A 21643-nucleotide genomic window follows, 5' to 3' on the forward strand; every position below is an offset into this window, starting at 1 on the left:
ATTTTCACTTGGATTTTTTTTTTTTACTTTTTTCCGAAACTTTACAATTCTTATGTCCAAACGCCCACTAAGTAATTGAGTCCAAGTCTTGATGTAACATTATAATCACTTCACTCATGAACAAATACAACTACGTAAATAATTTTATTTTTCTGGAATTCAATTCAACTAGAGTTTATATTTGCATAAAATAGTACAATTAAACACCTTACAATATTATATTAACAATTCTGACGTCAACAAAGGATTATTATTGAATGTGAATTAACGATCCTTGTCTGCAAAAACACTTTTTCTATAGGAGTCTCAATTTGAAAAGGAACGTATTTTTATTTTAACTAAATTGTATATAGATTAATATGGCTTAGTAATGTGCCACACTTCAAATCGTATAGACAATTATAGGATGAAAGATAATCTTAGTGTATTCATGGCACGAATTAGACGTTGTTTCTAAAGTTTGAGGTTTTAATTATAATGCCCTTTGTCCCACCTACTAAATGTTAGAAAAAATAACAGAATATAGGGACGAAATAATTAGGCCTTGATAGTGTAGTCACTGTCCTTAAGAAATTTAAGCCTCCTAATTTCGTTGCTACAGGGATTATGACAGAATTCCTCAAGGATTCTACAAAGCCTCTGAAATCTGAGTTTCAGCAATTAACTCGAATTTCCCACAAGAACAGAATAGTTGTGAGTTGTAGAAAATAAGTAGAAGAGAAAGAGATGAAAGTTTCAGATGATTTTTTTTTGGAGATGATATAGGTATTTATAATACCTCTAGGAGTCTGTTGGAATTAACATACTCATCTCTTCGTAACAGACACCTTTTAAAACCAATAGTCACCTTCTTTTGAATTTAAAAAATATTGTTAAAAACGTTTAATGAAATTAAAGGCTAAAACATTTTTAATTAATCAAATAATGGATGACTAAAATATTAATTCGGGCAACTTAATTGGCCCAAGGCCCAAGTGCCCAATCTTGACTATTAATAATATAGCCAAATTCTAGTTTCCCTCCAAAACATCTTTAAAATATTCAAATCATGTAAGACAAAGAAGTGCTTTTAAACACTTCTTCCGTTCTTTCTTTTTCTAGTAAGGGACGAAGCAACCTCTTCTCAAATACTCCCATCAAAACACTAACTAATATAACACTAAATAAGAACGGGTTATGAAAAATATACTACTAATAAATAAATATGGGTCAAATCAACAAGAAATTAACATGGTGAAAAAAAACTAGAAAATAACATAATTAGGATTGTCTTCATTACGTTGGACACAATATTTTTCTTTTACGGACTAATATGAAGTCCCTGAAATGGCAACTGCTTATATGTATTTGCTCTTAATTATTACTAGTTGTCATAGTAAAAACGTTTTACCATTACTGATGTTTTTGTTGAAGTTCTTTTTTGTTTTGTTAATTTTTTCTCTCTTTATTTGTGGTTCTTTTGGTAATCTTGTTGAATGTTGTTGATAATTTCTATTCCTGCAATAGTATAATAGTGTTGATCCATAATAACTGGAATTTTCGTAACAATTAATACTTTAAGGTGGTATTTTATTGACTCTACATTAGATAAAGCTAATAAGATATATCATTCGCTGTTGGGCATATTCCCATGTTGTCCAACCAAAGACCCAAGGGCCTAATCCTATTCTCTTTTGGTTTCCATTTCTATTCGGAATTGGATTCGGTGTTTATTCCTATTTTGAGTGGGTTTTGGCTTTAAGAGAAAGCACCACTCATGATCTATAAATAGGACAACCTTGAAGAATTATTCCATGCTCATTGATACAAGTCTTTGAAAGACTTAAGCACATAGGAGTGATTTTTGAGAGAGCTTTCATTAAGAGAGAAGAGAGAAGAAAAGTATTTGTTTTTGCTGCAGATTTTTATTCCGAACAGCCAACTTCAAATCACGTTTTTTGATTCGGTAACCGTTGGATCGGGCTAAAATTTTGACTGAGTGTTTGTAACATCTTGGTCTTTCATTTGAATGGTGAGATTGGATTTGGAGGCCCGTAGCATCTGATTTCGAGCCTCGAACAACAACTTCATTTTTGTGGATTCTCCTCTTTCTTCAATTGATTAGTTGTTGTTCTTGTTGCTATTGTTGCTCCGTGTTTAGCACTTGTTGTATAGCCAATTTGGAGAACTTTTGTAACCCTCTTATTGTTATAGTGGAGCTTTTTGGATCTTTGTGATCCCGTGGTTTTTACCTTCGATTTGAAAGGTTTTCCACGTTAAAATTTAGTGTTCTTTATTTTCTTTATTTTTGGGTCTACCTCTTCCTCGATATAACAGTAGTATCAGAGCCTTGGTTATTTATCCGGGTTATTACGGAATGGAGACGAATATGAGCAAGATGGTATGTTTAAATGGGAGCAATTATAATATTTGGAGAAGCAAGATGAAAGACTTGTTGTTCGTAAAGAAGATGTATCTACCCGTTTTTTCAGCTCAGAAACCCGAGAGTATATCTGATGAAGATTGGGATTTCGAGCACCAACAAATATGTGGATATATACGACAATGGGTTGAAGATAATGTTCGCAACCATATTGTGAACGAGACACATGCGAGATCATTGTGGGAAAAGCTAGAGACTCTTTATGCTTCAAAAACTGGGAACAACAAGTTGTTCCTGCTAAAGCAATTGATGACCTTTAAATACAAGGAAGGCAGCCCTATCCTTGATCACATAAATGATTTTCAGGGTGTCCTTGATCAGTTGTCTGGAATGGGAGTTAATTTTGATGATGAGATACAAGGACTGTGGCTTCTTAATACTCTGCCTGACTCTTGGGAAACTCTTCGTGTTTCTTTGAGAAATTCAGCTCCTGGAGGTAAGGTGACCATGGAATATGCCAAGAGTGGTGTGTTAAACGAGGCAATAAGGAGAAAATCTCAGGATTCGTCCTTGCAAACAGATATCTCGGTTACACAAGACCATGGGAGAGATAGAACGAAAGGCTCGAGGATTAGAGGTAAAAGTAGAAGTAAGTCAATGTCCAAATACCATAATATTACATGCAACCACTATTGAAAGAAAGGACATATCAAAAGGTTTTGCCGCAAGTTGTTGCAAGACAATAGAGAAGGAACGAAAGTTGGAAATAATGAGAACAATGTTGCTGCTATTGTTCGAGATGACCTTCTTTTTGCTTATGATGAAAACGTCATCAATTTGGTATCCCATGAGACGAGCTGGATAGTAGATTCTGGAGCTACCGTACATGTCACACCAAGAAAAGATTGTTTCTCATCTTATATTCATGTTGATTTTGGAGTGTTAAAGATGGGCAATACCAGTGAAGTTAAGGTGTTTGATGTTGGCACAATTTGTTTGAAAACTAATAATGGTTCAACGCTAGTTCTTCAAGATGTCAAGCATGCTCCAGACTTTCCTTTCAATTTGATCTCCGCATAAAGATTAGACGATGAAGGTTACCATAATGCCTCTTTAATGGCCAATGAAAGCTCACCAAAGGCTCGTTAATAGTGGCTCGAGGAGACAAGTCTGGTCATTTATATGTGACACAGGGCTCTATTCTTAATGACTCCATAAATCTGGTGGAAAGTGACACTTTATCAGAATTGTGGCACAGAAGATTGAGTCATATGAGCGAGAAGGGGATTACGTGTTTGGCTAAGAAAAATTTGCTTTCTGGAGTGAAACAAGCAAAGCTGAAAAGGTGTATCCATTGTTTAGCTGGCAAACAGAAAAGAGTTTCCTTTCATAGCCATCCTCCCTAAAGAAAGCCCGATTTATTGGAGCTAGTACACTCTGATTTGTGTGGTGCTTTTAAAGTAAAGTTAAAAGGTCGTGCACCTTACTTTGTGACCTTCATTGATGATCATTCTCGTAAGCTCTGGGTGTATCCTTTGAAATCTAAAGATCAAGCACTTGGCGTGTTTAGGAAATTTCAGGCCTTAGCTGAAAGACAGACGGGGAAGAAAGTAAAATGTATTCGCACTGACAATGGTGGTAAATATTGTGTTCCCTTAGATAACTATTGCAAGGAACAAGGAATTCGTCATCAGAAAACTCCGCCCAAGACGCCTCAATTGAATGGTTTGGTAGAGAGGATGAATAGAACTCTAGTTGAGAGAATTAGATGCTTGCTTTCAGAAGCTAAACTTCCAAATACATTTTGGGCGGAAGCACTTAACACTGTTGCCTATGTTATCAATTTGTCTCCTGCTGTTGCTTTGGATGGTGATGTCCCAGACAGAGTTTCGTTTGCCAAAGATGTTTCTTATGATCACCTGAGTGTTTTTGGGTGTAAAGCTTGTGTGCATGTTCTTAAAGAAGAGAGATCGAAACTGGATGTCAAAACTAAGCAGTGCATCTTTATCGTTTATGGTCAAGATGGATTTGGGTATCGTTTTTATAATCTAGTTGACAATAAACTTATTAGAAGTCGTGATGCAATATTCTTTGAAGACCAGGCTATTGAAGATATTGATAAAGCTGGGAAGACAGATTCTCAGAGTAATGAGAGCTTAATTGATATTGATCCAGTTTCTATTGCTACGGCACCTATTTCACATGAAGGAACCCAAGACAATAATGAAGATAGTGATCAAGATCAAAATGATCATCATGGTGTAGATGTTATGGATGCTTGATGAAGTTGTGGTTGATCAACAACCAACTTCTGCTTAGGTAACTACTTCGAATGCTCCTGAAACCTCTCTTAGAAGATCTACAAGGGAGAAGCAAAAATCCATGCGCTATCCTCCTGATGAGTATGTACTTTTGACTGGCATGGTAGAACCTGAGAGCTATAATGAAGCCATGCAAGATACTCACAAAGATCAGTAGATAGAAGCCATGGAAGATGAGATGACGTCACTCCATGAGAATGGTATATATGAGTTAGTGAAATTGCCGAAAGGTAAGAGAGCTTTATCTAACAAATGGATATTCAGAATAAAGCAAGATAACCATACCTCTGGGCCTAGGTACAAGGCGAGGTTAGTTGTTAAAGATTTTGTCCAGAAGAAGGGAGTTGACTTTGATGAAATTTTCTCTCCTGTTGTGAAGATGTCTTCTATTCGTGTGGCTCTAGTCTTAGCCGCAAGTTTAGATTTAGATATTGAGCAGATGGATGTCAAGACTTCTTTTCTTCGTGGTGTTTTGAATGAGGAGATTTATATGGAGCAGCGTGAGGACTTTGTAGTTAAGCTTGCATATAAGCATACATATTGCAGAAAATTGGCAGGCATAAAGCCTGTCAATAGTTCCTCTACTTGAAGACATATTTGGACCCTTGGCTGGAGGGGGAGTTTGTTGGGCACATGCCCATGTTGTCCAGCCAAAGGTCCAATGACCTAATCCTATTCTCTTTTGGTTTTCATTCCTATTCGGAATTAGATTCGGGGTTTATTCCTATTTTGAGTGGATTTTGGCTTTAAGAGAAAGCACCACTCATGATCTATAAATAGGACAACCTTGGAGAATTATTCCATACTCATTGATACAAGTCTTTGAAAGACTTAAGCATATAAGAATGGTTTTTGAGAGAGCTTTCTATAACGACCCGACTGGTGGTTTTGAGTATTTGCACTTCGCTCGGTGTTTTGAGGGCTCGCGTATCTCCGCATGATGTAATATGACTTACGTAAATCGTCGGTATAGATTTTCGTGTCATCCGGAATCCATTTGGAAGAATGAACTTCGAGAGTTGAGTACTAAGTTGGAAGAGTTGACTAAGTTTGACTTGTTAGCATTTGACCTTGGAATGGAGTTTAGTCAGTTCTGTTAGCTTCATTGGGTGATTTTAGACTTAAGAGCGCGCCCAGATTGTGATTTGGAGGTCCGTAGTTGAATTTGGCTCGAAATGGCGAAAGTTGGATTTTTGAGAAGTCTGACAGGGAGTGGACTTTTTGATATCGGGTTCGGATTTTAATTTCGGAAGTTGGAATAGGTCCGTATGTCAAATTTGACTTGTGTGCAAAATTTAAGGTCAATCGGAGGTGATTTGGTGGGTTTCGGCATCGGTTGTGGAAGTTGAAGTTTCAAAGTTCATTGACTTCCATTTGAAGTGTGATTCATCGTTTCTAGGTAGTAATGCATGATTTGAAGCTTTAAGTAGGTTCATCTTGTCATATGGAACTTGTCTGCAAAATTTGGCGCCATTCGGAGTTGGTTTGATATGGTTCGGACGCGGTTGCGATTCTAGAAGTTCTTGAAGTTTAAGTTTGATTTTCATGCGTTTTGGCGTCCGATTCGTGATTTTAAAAGTTATTATGATATTTGAACGTGCGAGCGAATTTGTGTTGTGTTTTTAGACTTGTGTGCATGTTTGGTTTGGAGCCCCGAGGGCTCGAGTGAGTTTCAGATTGGTTTCAGAATGATTTTTCATAGTTTTGATTGGTGGTACTGGTATCATCACATTTGCGATGTATTGGTCGCAAATGCAACAGCCGCAATTGCGAAGCAGCTATCTCAATTGTAAAGCCTGGGCTGCTGGGCAGAGTTCGCATTTGCGAAGGACTCTGCCGCATTTGCGAAAGTCCTGCCACCGCATTTGCGAAGTATGGGTCGCAATTGCGACCTAAGCAGTAGGCCTTCCAGTTCGCATTTACAATATAGTGTTCGCATTTGCGAACCCCCTAGCGCAATTGCGACATCTGCAACCTGTTAAGTGCTGAGAATTTCGAGTTTTGCTCCATTTTTCATATTTTTGAATCCTAGCTTCGAGGTGAGGCAATTTTGAGAGGGGATTTTCATGCGAAGTCATTGGGTAAGTATCTTTATTAAATTTTCAACTGTATTTCATGATTTTATACAAGATTTAACATCAAATTCATGGGAAAACTATGGAAAATTTGTGGATTATGTCAAAGTTTTGAAAAATAAAAATTTGAGATTTCGAAGTCGAATAAGACTCAGATTAATTATAAAATACATATTTGGACTCGTCGGGCTATGGGTAGTCAAGACCTACCTTTGGACTCGGGTTTCGAGGTGCGGGCCCGGGGAGTTGACTTTTTCACCGGAGCACTTGTTGGCAGATGCATCGTGTTTTGGTTTATGGGTGCATTACCGAGAGATGATGTAGTATGAGTTAGGTGTCAACTATTTGAGAAGCAGTGTTGAGATTGGGTATGAAAATTTTGGGATTCGCAAGGCTCGGAGATTTAATGTTCTTGTTGGCAGACTATTTGTTGGCCCAAGTTCATGTGAAGTTTTGAAGAATGATAAATGAACTTAGTCATGGACCAGATCCATCATGTGAGGTACAATGTCTATCAACCTATACATGTGAGATGCACGTGAAGGAGATAAGTTCCAGTGATCAAGCAGCAATATCTCCTGAACTGATCGAAAAGGTTGCATATTGGATGAGGAGAGAAAGTCTCCTTATGTGAAGAGAACACAATCCGGATAAAAGATAGGGTTGGAGTTTGTGTTGTTCAAGGACTCAACTTCGATGGAAGATCAGAAATTGAGTCTCAATCAAACTCTAATTACTAACTCATTAAATAACAGTGATTGTTCTCTTTTACAGGTATTGCACATACGCAGAAGTTAAACTAAATTGAGAGCAAAAGAGCAAGGCAATTTTGCAAGCAATTTATGTGAGATTCGAGTGTGCACTCCCGAAGCTACTTGAACAAGATAGAAAAACCAGTTCCATTGTGTTTTTTCTTATTCTAGTTCAATTGTAGTAGGTGGTTTAAAGTTGTACCTTTCAGCTTTCATAGAAGCATTTGTACTAAGGTACTTTGAGTGTTCAAGTTATAGGCTAACTTGAAGGTGTCGCAACAGTTGAGGCTGTGTGCTACACAGGGATTAGAGTTAATCCTTAGGTTTACAAAGAGTTTTGGTAAATGCTGTTTTGGCTCAGTGATTTTAGTGGATGTTTGGGAAAATCCTACTGAGTAGTAGGTCGTGGTTTTTTCACCTATTGAGCCAGGTGTTTTCCACGTAAAAATATCTGTGTTCTTTATTTTATGTACTTTTAATTCCGCAAACAGTAGTAGTTAGAACACCTAGAATAACCAGGTTCTTCTAGAGCGAAAAATTGGGTACCATACAAATCACCCCCTTTTCTTGTGTGGTATTGATGTTTAGAATATCAATTGGTATCAGAGCGGGTTATACTTGAAGAGGCTAACACCTTAGGAAAAGATCAACATGAGTGCACCACCTGGGAACTGGGAAGGGCAATCCACTGCCAGGCCTCCACTTTTCAATGGACAGTACTATTCTTGGTGGAAGAACAGGATGATGGATCATATCATAGGAGAAGACTATGAACTCTGGGACATAGTCACTGATGGTCCTTTAGCAACTACAAAGAAGAATGAGGAAGGAGTGGATGTGCCAAAGACAAGGGCTTACTGCATTGCTGAAGACCTAAAGAAATGGGAGAAAAATGCTAAGGCCAAGAAATGGCTTGTGTGTGGACTAGGTCCAGATGAGTACAGTAGGATCCAAAGTTGTACTACTGCTAGCGAAATTTGGGACACTATGCAAGTGGCTCACGAAGGAACACCTCAAGTGAAAAGATCCAGAGGAACACTGCTGTATTCTCAATATGAGAATTTTACTATGAAGGAAGGAGAAACTATCCAAGAGATGTATATTAGGTTCAATACACTGACAAATGAACTTAAGTCTCTTGGAAGGATTATTCTTGAAGAAGACAAGGTTGAGAAAATTTTGACAAGGGTTCTGCCAGTCTCATGGGAAAGCAAAATCACTGCTATTCAGGAATCTAAGAATATTGCTACCCTCAAGCTGGATGAACTAATTGGATATCTTACTGCTTATGAACTGAGAAGGCAAACCATGAAGATGGATACACCCAAGAAGGAGAGAAGCCTAGCTCTCAGAATTGCTGAAGGTTCAGATCTGGAGGATGATGAGATGGCTATGATCACTAGAGATTTCAAAAAGTACCTGATGAGAGGAAAGGGTTTTTCAAGAGGTACAACCTTCAACAAGCCAAGGGCCCCTGAGAAACAGACCAATGAGGGTTGCTACAAGTGTGGTAAGACTGATCACATGATCAAGAACTGTCCTCAATAGAAAATTGAGTGGAAGAAAGAAAGGGCTGAACGAAGGAACAGGAAGAAGGAACAGGTTCAACCAAAAAGGAACAAAGGATCAACAAAGGCTATGGTTGCTGCCTGGGGAGAAACATCAGATGAGGACTCAGAAGGTGAAGATGAAGAAGAACAGGCTCTTATGGCCATTGGAGAATCAGATGATGAACAAGAGGTAAGTATTCTTCATCTCAAAGACAAGATTAAATTTCTGTCTAAAGAAAGGTTATCTGAGTTGTTACTAGACTTCATTGATGAGTCTGAAATAATCAACAATGAAAAGGAAGATCTGCCTAGGGAATGTGTGATCCTAATTGCAAAAATGCTGAGTTGAAGAACCAGGTTTTTGAACTTGACACTAGTGTCCTAGAACTTAGGTCTGAAAATCTAAATCTGAAACTGGGAACAGGAAAGAAGAAAGCTGATCTCACCTATCTCACTCTAGAGAAAAACTTAGGAAAAATGAAGGATGAATTGTATAAGAAGTATGAATTGATTAAAGTCCTAAAAGAAGATCTAGGAAAGGTGAAACATGAACTAGACAGAACTTGCAAATGGAACAAGGCTTCTGATGCACTTTCTTGGTTGCACGAACATCACAGCAGCAATAAAAGAGGACTTGGCTATGGGACTCAAGCACCAAAATGGGACCCTAAAAGCAAGTACCTCACACTTCCTGAGAATAAGATTTGCACCCACTGTGGCAAGACTGGTCATTACAAAAATGAATGTAATGCAAAAGAAAAGGCCAGTCAAAAGAATAAAAATTTTGTTTAAGAAAAGAACAAACTACCTGGGTGGGCTAGAAGAAATCTGATTTATCCCTTTGCCCATAGAAAGGGACCCAAACTAGTTTGGGTTCCTAAGACTAACCCCTGATTTCGTTTTGCAGGTCCAAGTGAAAGGAAGTAGCCAAATATGGTACATGGATAGTGGCTGCTCAAAACATATGACTAGGAGCAAGGACCAATTGCTTTCACTTGAGGACTTAAAAGGAGGTAATGTCTCCTTTGGTAATGGAAAGAAAGGTGAGATCATTGGGGTTGGAAAGGTAGGTAAGACAGACTCTCACTTCATTGAGAATGTCTACTTGATAGATGGCTTGAAATATAGCCTGATCAGTGTGTCACAACTGTGTGACAAAGGTAGCCTTGTAGCATTCACCTCTACTAAATGCTTTGTGATTAATCTTACCACTGACAAGATTGTGTTGCAGGGAAAGAAAGTTAACAATATTTACATTGTAGATTTGTCTACTCTCTCAGAAATTGAACTCACTTTCCTAAGTGTCATGCAAGTCTAAATCAGCTACACAAATTAGTCTCTAAGGACTTGGTGATAGGGTTACCTAATATCAAGTTCAAGGAAGACAAAGTTTGTGAGGCATGTGCAAGGGGGAAGCAGGTAAGATCATCCTTCAAAAGCAAGAAAATGGTAAGTACAACCAAGTCGTTGGAACTGGTCTATATGGATCTATGTGGTCCAATGAGAACCATGAGCAGAGGTGGAAAGAAATATGTAATGGTGCTTGTTGATGATTATTCTAGATTTACCTGGGTTCTATCACGCCCCAAACCGAGGGACATGACCGGCGCCCAACCGGGTAGCCCCAGTCAAGCGGACCTGGGTGCCTTTCCTATCCCACGTGTTACCCCGTATTTTCATTGCTCATTAATCAAGGAGTTAGCCATTTATAATTAAAACACCTTTTTACAAAACATACATGGTTAATTAATGAGGTTTACCACTTTCGCCGCCCAACATACAAAATATGGATTTACATCAATTCATAACCCACATTTGCTATTTACGGAGCCTCTAAAGATACAACAGGATAATACAGTACTTGCCGGTAACAAGGCTCCGTCTATACCTTACACAAAAAAAAACCAAAATGAGACTCCGGAATAAAAGTGGCATGAGCCACGCAGGGCCCCGAGAGGAAAGGGGCTCACCAATACAGCTGACGGAAGATGAAGGGGAGCTACGGTCGGTGGGCTGGAGTACCTGCTACGGATCCACCTACAATTATAACACGAATTTAGCGCCCCCGACAAAAAGGACGTCAGTACATTTGAATTGTACTGGTATGTATAAACAAACTTTGCCCTGAGTAACCTCAAACCATACACGAGTGACAAATGGTAAAGGAATCAACAATTAAATACGCATGAAAGGAAACAAGGCAAACAAGTTGACAATCTCTCCTTTTCCCCATCAACATTTTCACATCAATGATTTCACACTTTTTCTCATATTTTCATTTCAATAGTGATATCGATCACTTTTCACCCTTATCACCTCGGCCACCCTTATTACCTCGGCCACCCTTATCACCACAACCCACACCTTATTACTTCGTGTTACGGCGCGCAACCCGATCCTACCGAACAATCACAATTCACAAACAATACCACAACAAATACAATTCACAAAGAACAACAAAAATTCTCAAGGAACAACAACAACAATTCTCAAAGAGCAACAACAATAATATACAAGAACTTCCATAGACATCAATACCATTTTCATCGTATTCCACATCTCATATGCTTTTTATGTTACAACGAGAATTTTCCCCGACAAGCCATATATGTTATTACCAGAGCTGTTCCAATTGCATCAATCACTACTACAAAAAAGACCTTTGGCGGCAATTATTTAGCGGCAATAAGGCAATGGTCGCTAATAAATTCTTTAAGCTTAAATATTAGCGGCATATGACCATTAGCCAGTAAAAGATATCCTTTTACCGGCAATAAAAAATAATAGCCACTAAAAATTACTAATAATAATTAATCTTTTATCATTTTAACTTTCCCCCCGCACAAAGAAGAGAAAATCTTTCCCTCCAATTTTTTTTATACCTTTTTTCGTTTCTCTCCCCAATTAGAATTAGAAAATAACAGAAGGAAAACATTAAATCGTTCTAGTTGAATCAACTTCACTACCAAAAAGCCCTAACTCGCTGCTGCATCAAGGCCAGTGCGCGGAAACTTCACTCCCAAAAAGCCCTAACTCGCTGCTGCATCAACGCCAGTATGCGGAAATGCCAGTGCGATTTATAGTGCGTCAACTATTGTGCACATCTTCTTCCCAGGTAAATTATTTCTCTTCGATTTTACAATTGATTTACAGAAGATCAGTTCAATATTTACAGAAGACAGTGCGTCAATGGCAGTGTTAACTTCTCTTCGTCCAATCAATTTACAGTAGATTTTGTATTGATGCCGGTCGATTGATTTACAGCAAATCAGTTCCTAACTCGTTGTTGCGTCAACAACCTGTTGTAGTGCCGGTCCATCTTCTTCCCCTGTTAACTTCTCTTTTTCCCCTGTTAAATCAGTCGCCTGTAATCGATTTACAGTAGATTTTGGATTGATGCTTGTCAGTTGATTTACAATAGATTCTGTGTAATTTAATCTAGTAAAAGTCATGTTATATGGCTGTTCTCAGTATTTTTTTGGTCTATATTTCTTGTCCAATAAAATCTGTATTCTGTAGATATTGCAAAAATAAGAATCAGACAGTGTTCTGCTGTAACTATAAAGGAATGAAATCCGGTGCCTTAGCATTAAGCTTACTGCTTGAACCTACTTTTGACGAGCTACTAATTCTAGGCAGTGTAGGCGAGCCAACCATTTGCTCCAATATGGGTGAATTATGAAAGTGTTAGTGTGGAAATGGAAGTGTTAGTGTGGAAATGGAAGTGTTAGTGTAGCTGGAGTGTTATATAAATGGGTGAATTATGGGAAAGGATGGCGTGCGAGATGGTTCGTGCTTGAAGATGGGGTGTTGTCCTATTATAAGGGTCATGGACCGGATAAAATTGCTATGGGTCCAGGGAAAGAAAAGGGGTTAAAGGTTATCGGGGATGAGTCTTGGAGGTATATGAGGAAGGCTAACAATTGACCGTATGGATCCAACAAGTGGAAACCATTTGGGGAAATACATTTGAAGGTAGATGTGTGTGTGTGTGTGTGAATGCACCACAAATACATACAGTGAATAATTTAAAAACTATGGGAATGCACCTGATCAAGCATATCCTTGTTTATTGTTTACTTTTGACTTAACTTTTAAGTTAGTTTGTTAGATACTTGTGAGTTAGCCTTTTCGAACACTTATGGAATGTAATCTTGAAATTTAAGTTGTTGTGCAACTTGGGCAATGCATCAATTTGTATATTTTAAGGATTGCATTGAAGTTTATCTTAGAAATGTGAACTTTGATTTATCAGTCTGTAGATAGGAAATTAGTGTCAAAGAGTCTGGACCATAGGACATGGATGCTCAGAAATGCACCATTAAGATAGAAATCAAGAAAATTTGACTTAATTTTCAGCTTCTGTTCTCATATATTGTAGCTTAGGTCATCAGAGCAGAAGACAAAAGTTTGTAAAATTTGTTGCATGCATATAACTATTGATTGAGGAACGTAAATCTTTTACTAGATAAAATGTATGCTGGGCGAAGGAAATGAAGAATGATAACCTTAAGAGGAATAGTCCGATATCAAATGTCTAATCTGTTTGTGTGTGAGGACAGATAAGGTATGATTTGTTTACTACCAGAGTATCTTATTGTCCAACATATGAGAAGTGAATAAATCATCTCGTATTTCTTTTCTGGTTGCTGATCCGCCATATCTGCCCTGTGTCATAAGTTCCTACAGATTCTGGATCACTCTTCCGTAGTTAATTCTTGTAATTTTCAACCATACTTAATGTGATTCATAAATTATCCTGTACAGATTATGGAAGTATGCCTGTATCTGTCAAATTACCTCTACTTGTGTAGGCTGTGGGTATATATATTCTGATCAACTAGCAAACCTACAATAATATGTCATACAGGTCTCCTCAGAATTGCTCCAGCTACTAATCCTCCTGAAAGGCTGTCGCATGTTCCTCTTCACTTTCTTGATCATCTTCCTCAATTGACTCCACAAGACTCCAATGACTGTGTTGGAACTTCAAAAATAGAGGTGTTTAATGTAACCTCCGTGCAACAAGATTTTAGAGGAAGAGGTAATTGTGAAAAAGTGAAGCCAACCCCCTAAAACTTGTGCACTTAATCTACAAGAGTCGCTAGATATAGGATGGGAGATTATATCTCTCCTTATTATAAGGAGGCCATGGATTTCTCTCCTTATTAAAGAAAGGACAAGTCAACTTCATTATATGTTATATTTCCCATATAACCTGTTAATTTTACCGATTCTGTTCTTATTCCATGACTCTATTGCCTGTGTTATTCTGCTATCCCTTCAACTACTGACTAGAGGATAGTTGTATAAGGCTAGAAAGTGGAGCCTTTAGTATACCAATTACTATTTTGTTTAATTATACCAATTACTTGGTATTGTTATTTGTTAGTAACTAGTACCTTCCTTTATTGCTCGCATTCATCTCTCTAGAAATCTTTTTGCCTGTACATATCTTCTATGGAAGCTAATCCTTTAAATGATGGAAATTTGATATCTGGTGTTCTTCGTTTTATGTGTATTCTCCTCCTTTAGAAGGATATGCTTCCGGGAGCTATGAAAAGGCAAGACTACGTTTTGCTCATGCAGAAACTCTACTTCCATTTTCATGCTTGCTTGGGCTCTTTCTTGAAGAATCTGGTGAGTGTTTATCAATAGGATTATTTTAGGCTTCTACTGCCTCCAGTTTCTTAATCAATTTTATACACTGAATGTTGCAGAATTTGAACTAATACAAAGAGAGGAGACGTTGCAATTCCCTCCTAAGCCTCCTGCAAAGAGAAACTGGTGGGAAGTATAGTGACACCTTTTGCTGGAAATAACATGCTGGTCCTTTACAGCTGCGTGTCAAATAACTCAAGCAAGTACTTTGTGAAAGTGTTGCACAATGAACGTCCGATTCCTATTCCAGTAAGTTTTCTGATCACATTCTTTTGAACATGAACCGTAGGTTGTTTCACCATATTATTATTCAACATCATTGCATTTTGAGCATCCTTAATAATTTGTTCGACGTGAGGAGTATAAAAATGAAGTGTTGGAACATCTCCATCAGTTACCATTTAAACCTTTCCTTGTCATTATACCGTTATTTAACTGACTTAACCATATAAGTTTTTGCCATTTGATGACCTTTGAATCTTCTATTCTAGGTATTTGGATTTCAATAAGTTTAGATTTCCAATGTTTGCAATAAATTGGTCTACTGATATTTGTTAATATTGAGCTTGTTTTTCAATATACAGTGAATAGCATGTAATTAAATTAAGATTTCCACTTTCTGCGATGAATCTGTCAGCTGGTATCTGGTAAAATTATTTCTGTTCTCTACTTGTCTACATTTTGATAGCTTCCAACTTCAGTTTTGTCCAGGCACAATTAATTGACGATCTTTTATATGTTGTACCGAAGAAATGTTCTCAATTTGAGCACCAGAGTGTTAAGAATAACTATAATTTTCTAAAGTTTTCTTCATGTTTTACTGGCATCCTTAGGTCATCCATGATGTAGATCGGCAGAAGGTTCCTATGCGTTTTATTATTACAAGTTCTGGATTAGTAGGATCTGATGGTCCTACACAATGTGGGGCGTTTGATATAGCATTTATGTCCTGTTTGCCAAACATGATTGTGATGGCTCCTTCTGATGAAGTTGAGCTTTCTCATATGGTTGCAACTGCTGCCCTTATTGATGACCGGCCAGTTTGCTTCCGCTACCCTCGCGGCGCCCTTTCAGTGACGGACCATTCCTCTGGTAGTGGAATTCCCATTGAGGTAATATTTCATCAAAGACATCTAGAAAAGTTCTGACTCGTTCATAACAAAATAGTTTAGAGCAGGTTTGGTATGCATTGTTAACCATATACTTTTACTTTAAGTTATGTGACATATTTAAGTAGTTTATCCGACAATCACTTGTTTGGATAACATGATCAGTCTACGTAAAACAATCAAAATACCCCTTTGTATTTGAATTTAATTAGTTAGAGATTTAGTCCACCTTGCTTGAATATTGCATTTATACACTTGTTATTTGGTGATCGAGGAGCAGGTTGGCAAAGGGAGAATACTTACAGAGGGTAAAGATATTGCTTTACTTGGCTATGGTTCCATGGTACAAAATTGTCTTAGAGCTCAATCTCTTCTTTCAAAGCTAGGTGTTGAAGTGACTGTCGCTGATGCAAGGTTCTGCAAGCCCCTTGACATAAAGCTACTTAGACACTTATGCAAAAACCATTCCTTTCTAGTTACAGTCGAGGAAGGCTCTATAGGAGGATTTGCTTCACATGTTGCACAGTTCATGACTCTATTGCCTGTGTTATTCTGCTATCCCTTCAACTACTGACCTTTGAATCTTCTATTCTAGATATTTGACTTTACTAAAATACTTCATAGATGAGACTATACATACTTTTGGGACATTAATGAAGCAGATTCTTGCAATTTTGCTTGTGTCCCTTTCTGGTTATGGACTTTTAGTTTCATAACCTCGCAAACTATGATCAACTTTGTTGTTTGGCAACATTTACTTCCTATTGACATAGTTATTTTATAATTTCAGGTCATACAGTTTAGCGGGTGGAAGATTTCAATATGACGAAGAGTTTTAGAGATTATTTGAAGATTGTTATTCGTTAACATTAGTTATATAATGACATTAGCTATTTACTTCAAACAATCTGAGTTATTTTTTAAGGTTTTGTGATATTAATATTTTGGATTAGTACTTCCTTTTATTTGTTAAGATTTAACGAGATATACTATAGTTTTATGAATTAATATCAATATGTTTTGTTATTTGCATTATTTTTTGGTCGAATGTAGTACATATTATTAATGGTGGCTAAACTTACCGTTATAGCTTGTGAATTTTAGTGCCAATTTAACAGGATTAAGACGTTTATACAGGGATATTGTAACCATTATATTCCTATTAAAGATGATTTTTAGCGGCAATTTAATTGACTTTACTATCCATTAAAATGGACGCTAAAGGGGCATACTAATACGTTTTTAGAAGAGATATTGTTGCCACTTTAATTGCCACAAAATAATTACCGCTAAATGTATGGACTTTTAGCGACAAATATTTTGAATTTAGCGGCTATAAAAATGGACGTTAAAGGTGCATTATTAGTGGTTTTTAGAATGGGTTTAGCAGCCATAATAATTGCCGCAAACAGTTGCCGTTAAAGCAGATGAGTTTTAGCGGCAATAAGTCATACCTTTTACCAGCTTTTGGCAGAAATGCCGCTAAAGGCTTTATCGACCCCGGCATCACCGGCTAAAGATCAATTGCCGGTAAATGATATAGCGGCTATTGTTATTGCCGTCAATGCTGTTTTTATTGCCGCCAAAGACCTTTTGTAGTAGTGAATTACCATTTTGCTTCCATCATTTGTTTCACAATTCTTACCACATAGCACATTTACAATCACACACTTGGTTTATTGCCATTTACTTACATCATTATATCGAGAGACATAACCACGAACACTCAACCATACCAATCACGAGAATTTCACAGACAACCCACGTAGAGATCACATACCAAACACTCAAACACCAAACAAGGTGATTTTACAAAGGCCGAAGTTAGCCATACATAATTCCCTTTTAATTTCTACATTCAACTTCACCAAAAAGCCTAGCAACGTCAATCTAGTGCATAAATTAATACATATTTCTTAGAATCAAAGTTCCCAATCACTACCTGAACACATTTGGATTATCAACCCTCCTTTGTACAATCCTTTGCTCCTACCCAATCCCTCTTACCAGATTTTAGATTTTAAAAGACATGCATGAATTTTTCAACCTCTATTATCAAGAATCAATGCATGAGACTTCCTCCCCCCCCCCCCCTTAATTAAACCTGAAAATTAATAAAAATGGGTTAGGGATTTTACCTGCAAGAATGGGGATGAAGACACTCACTTTGAAATTTTCTGGCCCGGTTAGTTTTGAAGAATCAATTTGAAGAAGATGAACTCTCTCTCAAGAACCCTCTCTTCCTCTCTCTTATTTTGTTCAGAAAGGTTGTAAAAATGGGGGGTTGGGAGGGTTGGGATGTTTTATTAAAAAGGGGATCGGGTTTAAAATTTAGAAAAAAAGTACCCGAGTCAGATATGCGGTCGCACTTTGCGATCGCAGAGACGAAATGCGGTCCGCAGAATGGACCGCAAAAGTGCTCCAAAAATCTGATTCTACTGTTTGGGTTTGCGGCGGAAATGCGGTCCGCATACACGATTTGTGATCGCATAATACACCGCATTTTTTACCACAAATTTGCCTGGCACATGGACTTATTTTGCGATAGAAATGCGGTCCGCATATCAGTTATGCAGTCGCATAATGGACCGCATTTTGACCTTAATTTTAACCAAACCACTGACTCAATATGCGGCAGAAATGCGGTCCGCATACTTGATTTGCGACCGCATTCTGGACCGCAAAATGGCACTTTTCTGGAAAAACTTGATTCTTTGATTTTTAAATACTAAGATCAGTTCAATGGGTCCGAACCGCGGCGAGCTTGCGAGTTTTACACATTCCCAACACATACTCGGAACCTGACCCTACGAGCTACTAGGTTTTGAGCACAAATTTTAACGGGGCCTTACATCTGATCATGGAACTAAATTTGAAAATTCCAAGTTTGCTGAATTCTGTGATGAAAATGGTATAGATCATAATTTCTCTGCCGCTAGGACTCCTCAGCAAAATGGAGTAGTTGAAAGGAAGAATAGGACTCTTGAGGACATGGCTAGAACCATGCTGCTTTCTAGTAAATTCCCCACAGCTTCTGGGCAGAGGCTGTAAACACTGCATGTTACATAATCAATAGATGCATGACTAGACCTCTGGTAGAGAAGACTCCCTATGAGTTACTTAAAGGGAGAAAACCAAACATATCCCATCTTAGGGTATTTGTTTGCAAGTGCTATGTGCACAATAATGGAAAAGACTCCCTAGGCAAGTTTGATCCCAGAAGTGATGAGGGAGTATTCTTGGGATATTCTTCACATAGCAAAGCATATAAAGTGTTCAATAAGAGAACTCTGTGTGTAGAAGAAAGTGTACATGTAGTATTTGATGAAACTAACATTCTTTCTGAGAGACAGGAACATGAAGATAAAGCCATTGGATTGGTAAAAGACTTGACTGAAGCCTCAGCACAAGTCAAAGTGGGACCAACAGAAGGAACAGGTGATGGAACAGGTTCTTCCACCCAGGGCAACATGACATGGGGAACTAATCAAAGAGGAATCGAAATAAATCCCTCAAAGGAACCTGTTCATGAGCTTGTTCCTCAGCAACAGAGCATGGGAGAAACATCTAACAGAAACCAGTTGGTTGTGAAACCTCACAAGTATCAAAGTTCTCATCCCATTGAGAACATTATTACTGATCCAACATCTGGAGTTAAAACTAGATCACAATTAAAGAATATGTGTGCTTTTGATGCCTTTTTGTCTATTATTGAACCTAAAAATGTTGTTGAGGCTTTGCAGGATGCATATTGGGTGATTGCTATGAAAGATGAACTCAACCAATTTGAAAGAAGTCAAGTTTGACATCTAGTTCCAAGACCCAAGGACAGATCAGTCATTGGTACAAAATGGGTCTTTAGAAACAAACTTGATGAAGATAGAACAGTTACAAGAAACAAGGCAACACTGGTGGTCCAACGGTATAGCCAAGAGGAAGGCATAGACTATGATGATACTTTTGCTCCAGTTGCAAGACTAGAGGCAATCAGACTCCTTATAGCCTTTGCAGCACACATGGAATTCACTCTTCATCAAATGGATGTCAAAAGTGCCTTCCTTAATGGGTACCTGAAAGAAGAAGTTTTTGTAAAACAACCTCCAGGGTTTGAGAGCAAGGAATGTCCTGAGCATGTGTACAAGTTAGACAAGGCTCTCTATGGGCTCAAGCAAGCACCAAGAGCATGGTATGAAAGATTGTCCAAATTCATGCTGGAGTATGGTTACAAAAGAGGTAAAATTGATAGTACCTTATTCTTAAGGGAAAAAGGTAAGGATCTGCTTGTTGTGCAAATATATGTCGATGACATAATCTTTGGGGCCACTATTGATAAGCTAAGTAAGGACTTTGCAATTAATGGGAAGTGAGTTTGAAATGAGCATGATGGGTGAGCTTAACTTCTTCTTAAGCTTACAAATCAAACAAAGTCCAAATGGAACCATGATCCACCAACAGAAGTATGCAAATGAGCTAATCAAAAAGTTTCAAATGGAAGAATCAAAGGAAATAGACACACCCATTGCAACTGCTACTAAATTAGATGTTGATGAACCTGGTTCATCAGTTGATCAAAAGTTGTATAGGGGTATGATTGGTTCACTTCTGTATCTTACTGCTAGTAGAGCTGACATTGTTTTCAGTGTAGGACTTTTTGCTCGCTTTCAGGCAAATCCTAAAGAGTCTCACCTGACTGCTGTCAAAAGGATACTAAGATACTTGAAAGGCACCACTGATTTGTGTCTTTGGTATCCCAAAGGTAGNACAGAACCGAAACTAGGAACTCAACCCAAACCCAGAAAGGTTAAGAGGTACTAAAGACTAAGGACTAATACCAAAAAGTTACGTAAATAGGAGAAAGTACAAGGAAAAAGAGAACGACACCCACTTAGTCGACTACGTCTACTTTAAAGAAGTTTTAGNGTTTTAGAGTGTAACACGGGTTTTCAGTCAGTTGGTATCAAAAGTTAGTATAGGGGTATGGATTGGTTTCTACGTCCTGTAGACTTTACTAGCTAGTAGACCTGACATTGTTTTCAGTGTAGGGGCTTGTGCTCGCTTTCAGCGAAATCCTAGAGAGTCTACACCTGACTGCTGTCAAAAGGATACTAAGATACTGAAAGGCACCACTGATTTGTGCTTTTGGATTCCCAAAGGTTAGCAATTTTAATCTAGTTGGATATGCTGATGACTGAGTTATGCAGGTTTTCTAGTGGATAGAAAGAGCACCTCAGGTATGGCACACTTCCTTGGTTCATGTCTTGTGTCATGGGCTACCAAAAAGCAAAACTCAGTGGCCCTATGTACTGCTGAAGCTGAGTATGTTGCTGCTGCATCTTGTTGTGCTCAATTACTATGGATCAAACAGCAGTTGGTAGATTTTGGTATTGAAGTGGTTGTATTCCAATATTCTGTGACAACACTAGTGCTATAAGTATGACAAAGAACCTTGTTCATCATAAGAGAACTAAGCACATAGATGTTAGACACCACTTCTTAAGAGACAACTATGAGAAAGGATTGATCTCCATAGAATTCTGTGCTACTGACAAGCAAATTGCTGACATTTTCACTAAAGCACTGAGTAGAGAAAACATTGAGAGGAACAGGTTGGAATTAGGGATGATTAAGATCACCTAATAGGTGCAGTTCAGAATGCACAATGAAAAAAAATTGAAAAAAAAATTTGGTTAGGAGTTCAAACTTTTGTAAATATCTAGATTAATTCTTACTCAGTTTCATACTTTAATTAGTATACTCCTGTGACATGTGTATATATGACTCACTGATCTCTTACAAAGTTTTTTCTATTATGG

At 37.9% G+C, this 21643-nt stretch overlaps 1 protein-coding gene and 1 long non-coding RNA gene across 2 annotated transcripts; both read left to right on the plus strand.

Moving 5' to 3' along the window:
* The first annotated feature begins 14592 nt into the window (after positions 1-14592).
* LOC109219624 lies at positions 14593-14833 on the plus strand. The gene is made up of 2 exons (XR_002066961.1): positions 14593-14700; positions 14781-14833. It is a non-coding gene; the product is annotated as an uncharacterized LOC109219624 (long non-coding RNA).
* Positions 14834-14883: 50 nt separating this feature from the next.
* LOC109219623 (probable 1-deoxy-D-xylulose-5-phosphate synthase, chloroplastic) lies at positions 14884-17429 on the plus strand. Its single transcript, XM_019384097.1, has 4 exons — positions 14884-14970; positions 15555-15833; positions 16111-16374; positions 17295-17429. The coding sequence occupies exons 1-4, from the start codon at positions 14884-14886 to the stop codon at positions 17427-17429; spliced, it is 765 nt and encodes a 254-aa protein (XP_019239642.1).
* The last annotated feature ends 4214 nt before the right edge of the window (positions 17430-21643 follow it).

The sequence above is a fragment of the Nicotiana attenuata genome, unplaced genomic scaffold, assembly GCF_001879085.1.
Source record: "Nicotiana attenuata strain UT unplaced genomic scaffold, NIATTr2, whole genome shotgun sequence".
Classification (NCBI taxonomy): domain Eukaryota; kingdom Viridiplantae; phylum Streptophyta; class Magnoliopsida; order Solanales; family Solanaceae; genus Nicotiana; species Nicotiana attenuata.

Coding starts and splice junctions, on each gene's coding strand:
- LOC109219623 (XM_019384097.1), top strand. CDS start 14,884: ATGCTGGTCCTTTACAGCTGCGTGTCAAATAACTCAAGCAAGTACTTT. Junction 15,834..16,110: donor GTAGTGGAATTCCCATTGAG/GTAATATTTCAT, acceptor ATCGAGGAGCAG/GTTGGCAAAGGGAGAATACT. Junction 16,375..17,294: donor AGTTCATGACTCTATTGCCT/GTGTTATTCTGC, acceptor ACCTTTTACCAG/CTTTTGGCAGAAATGCCGCT.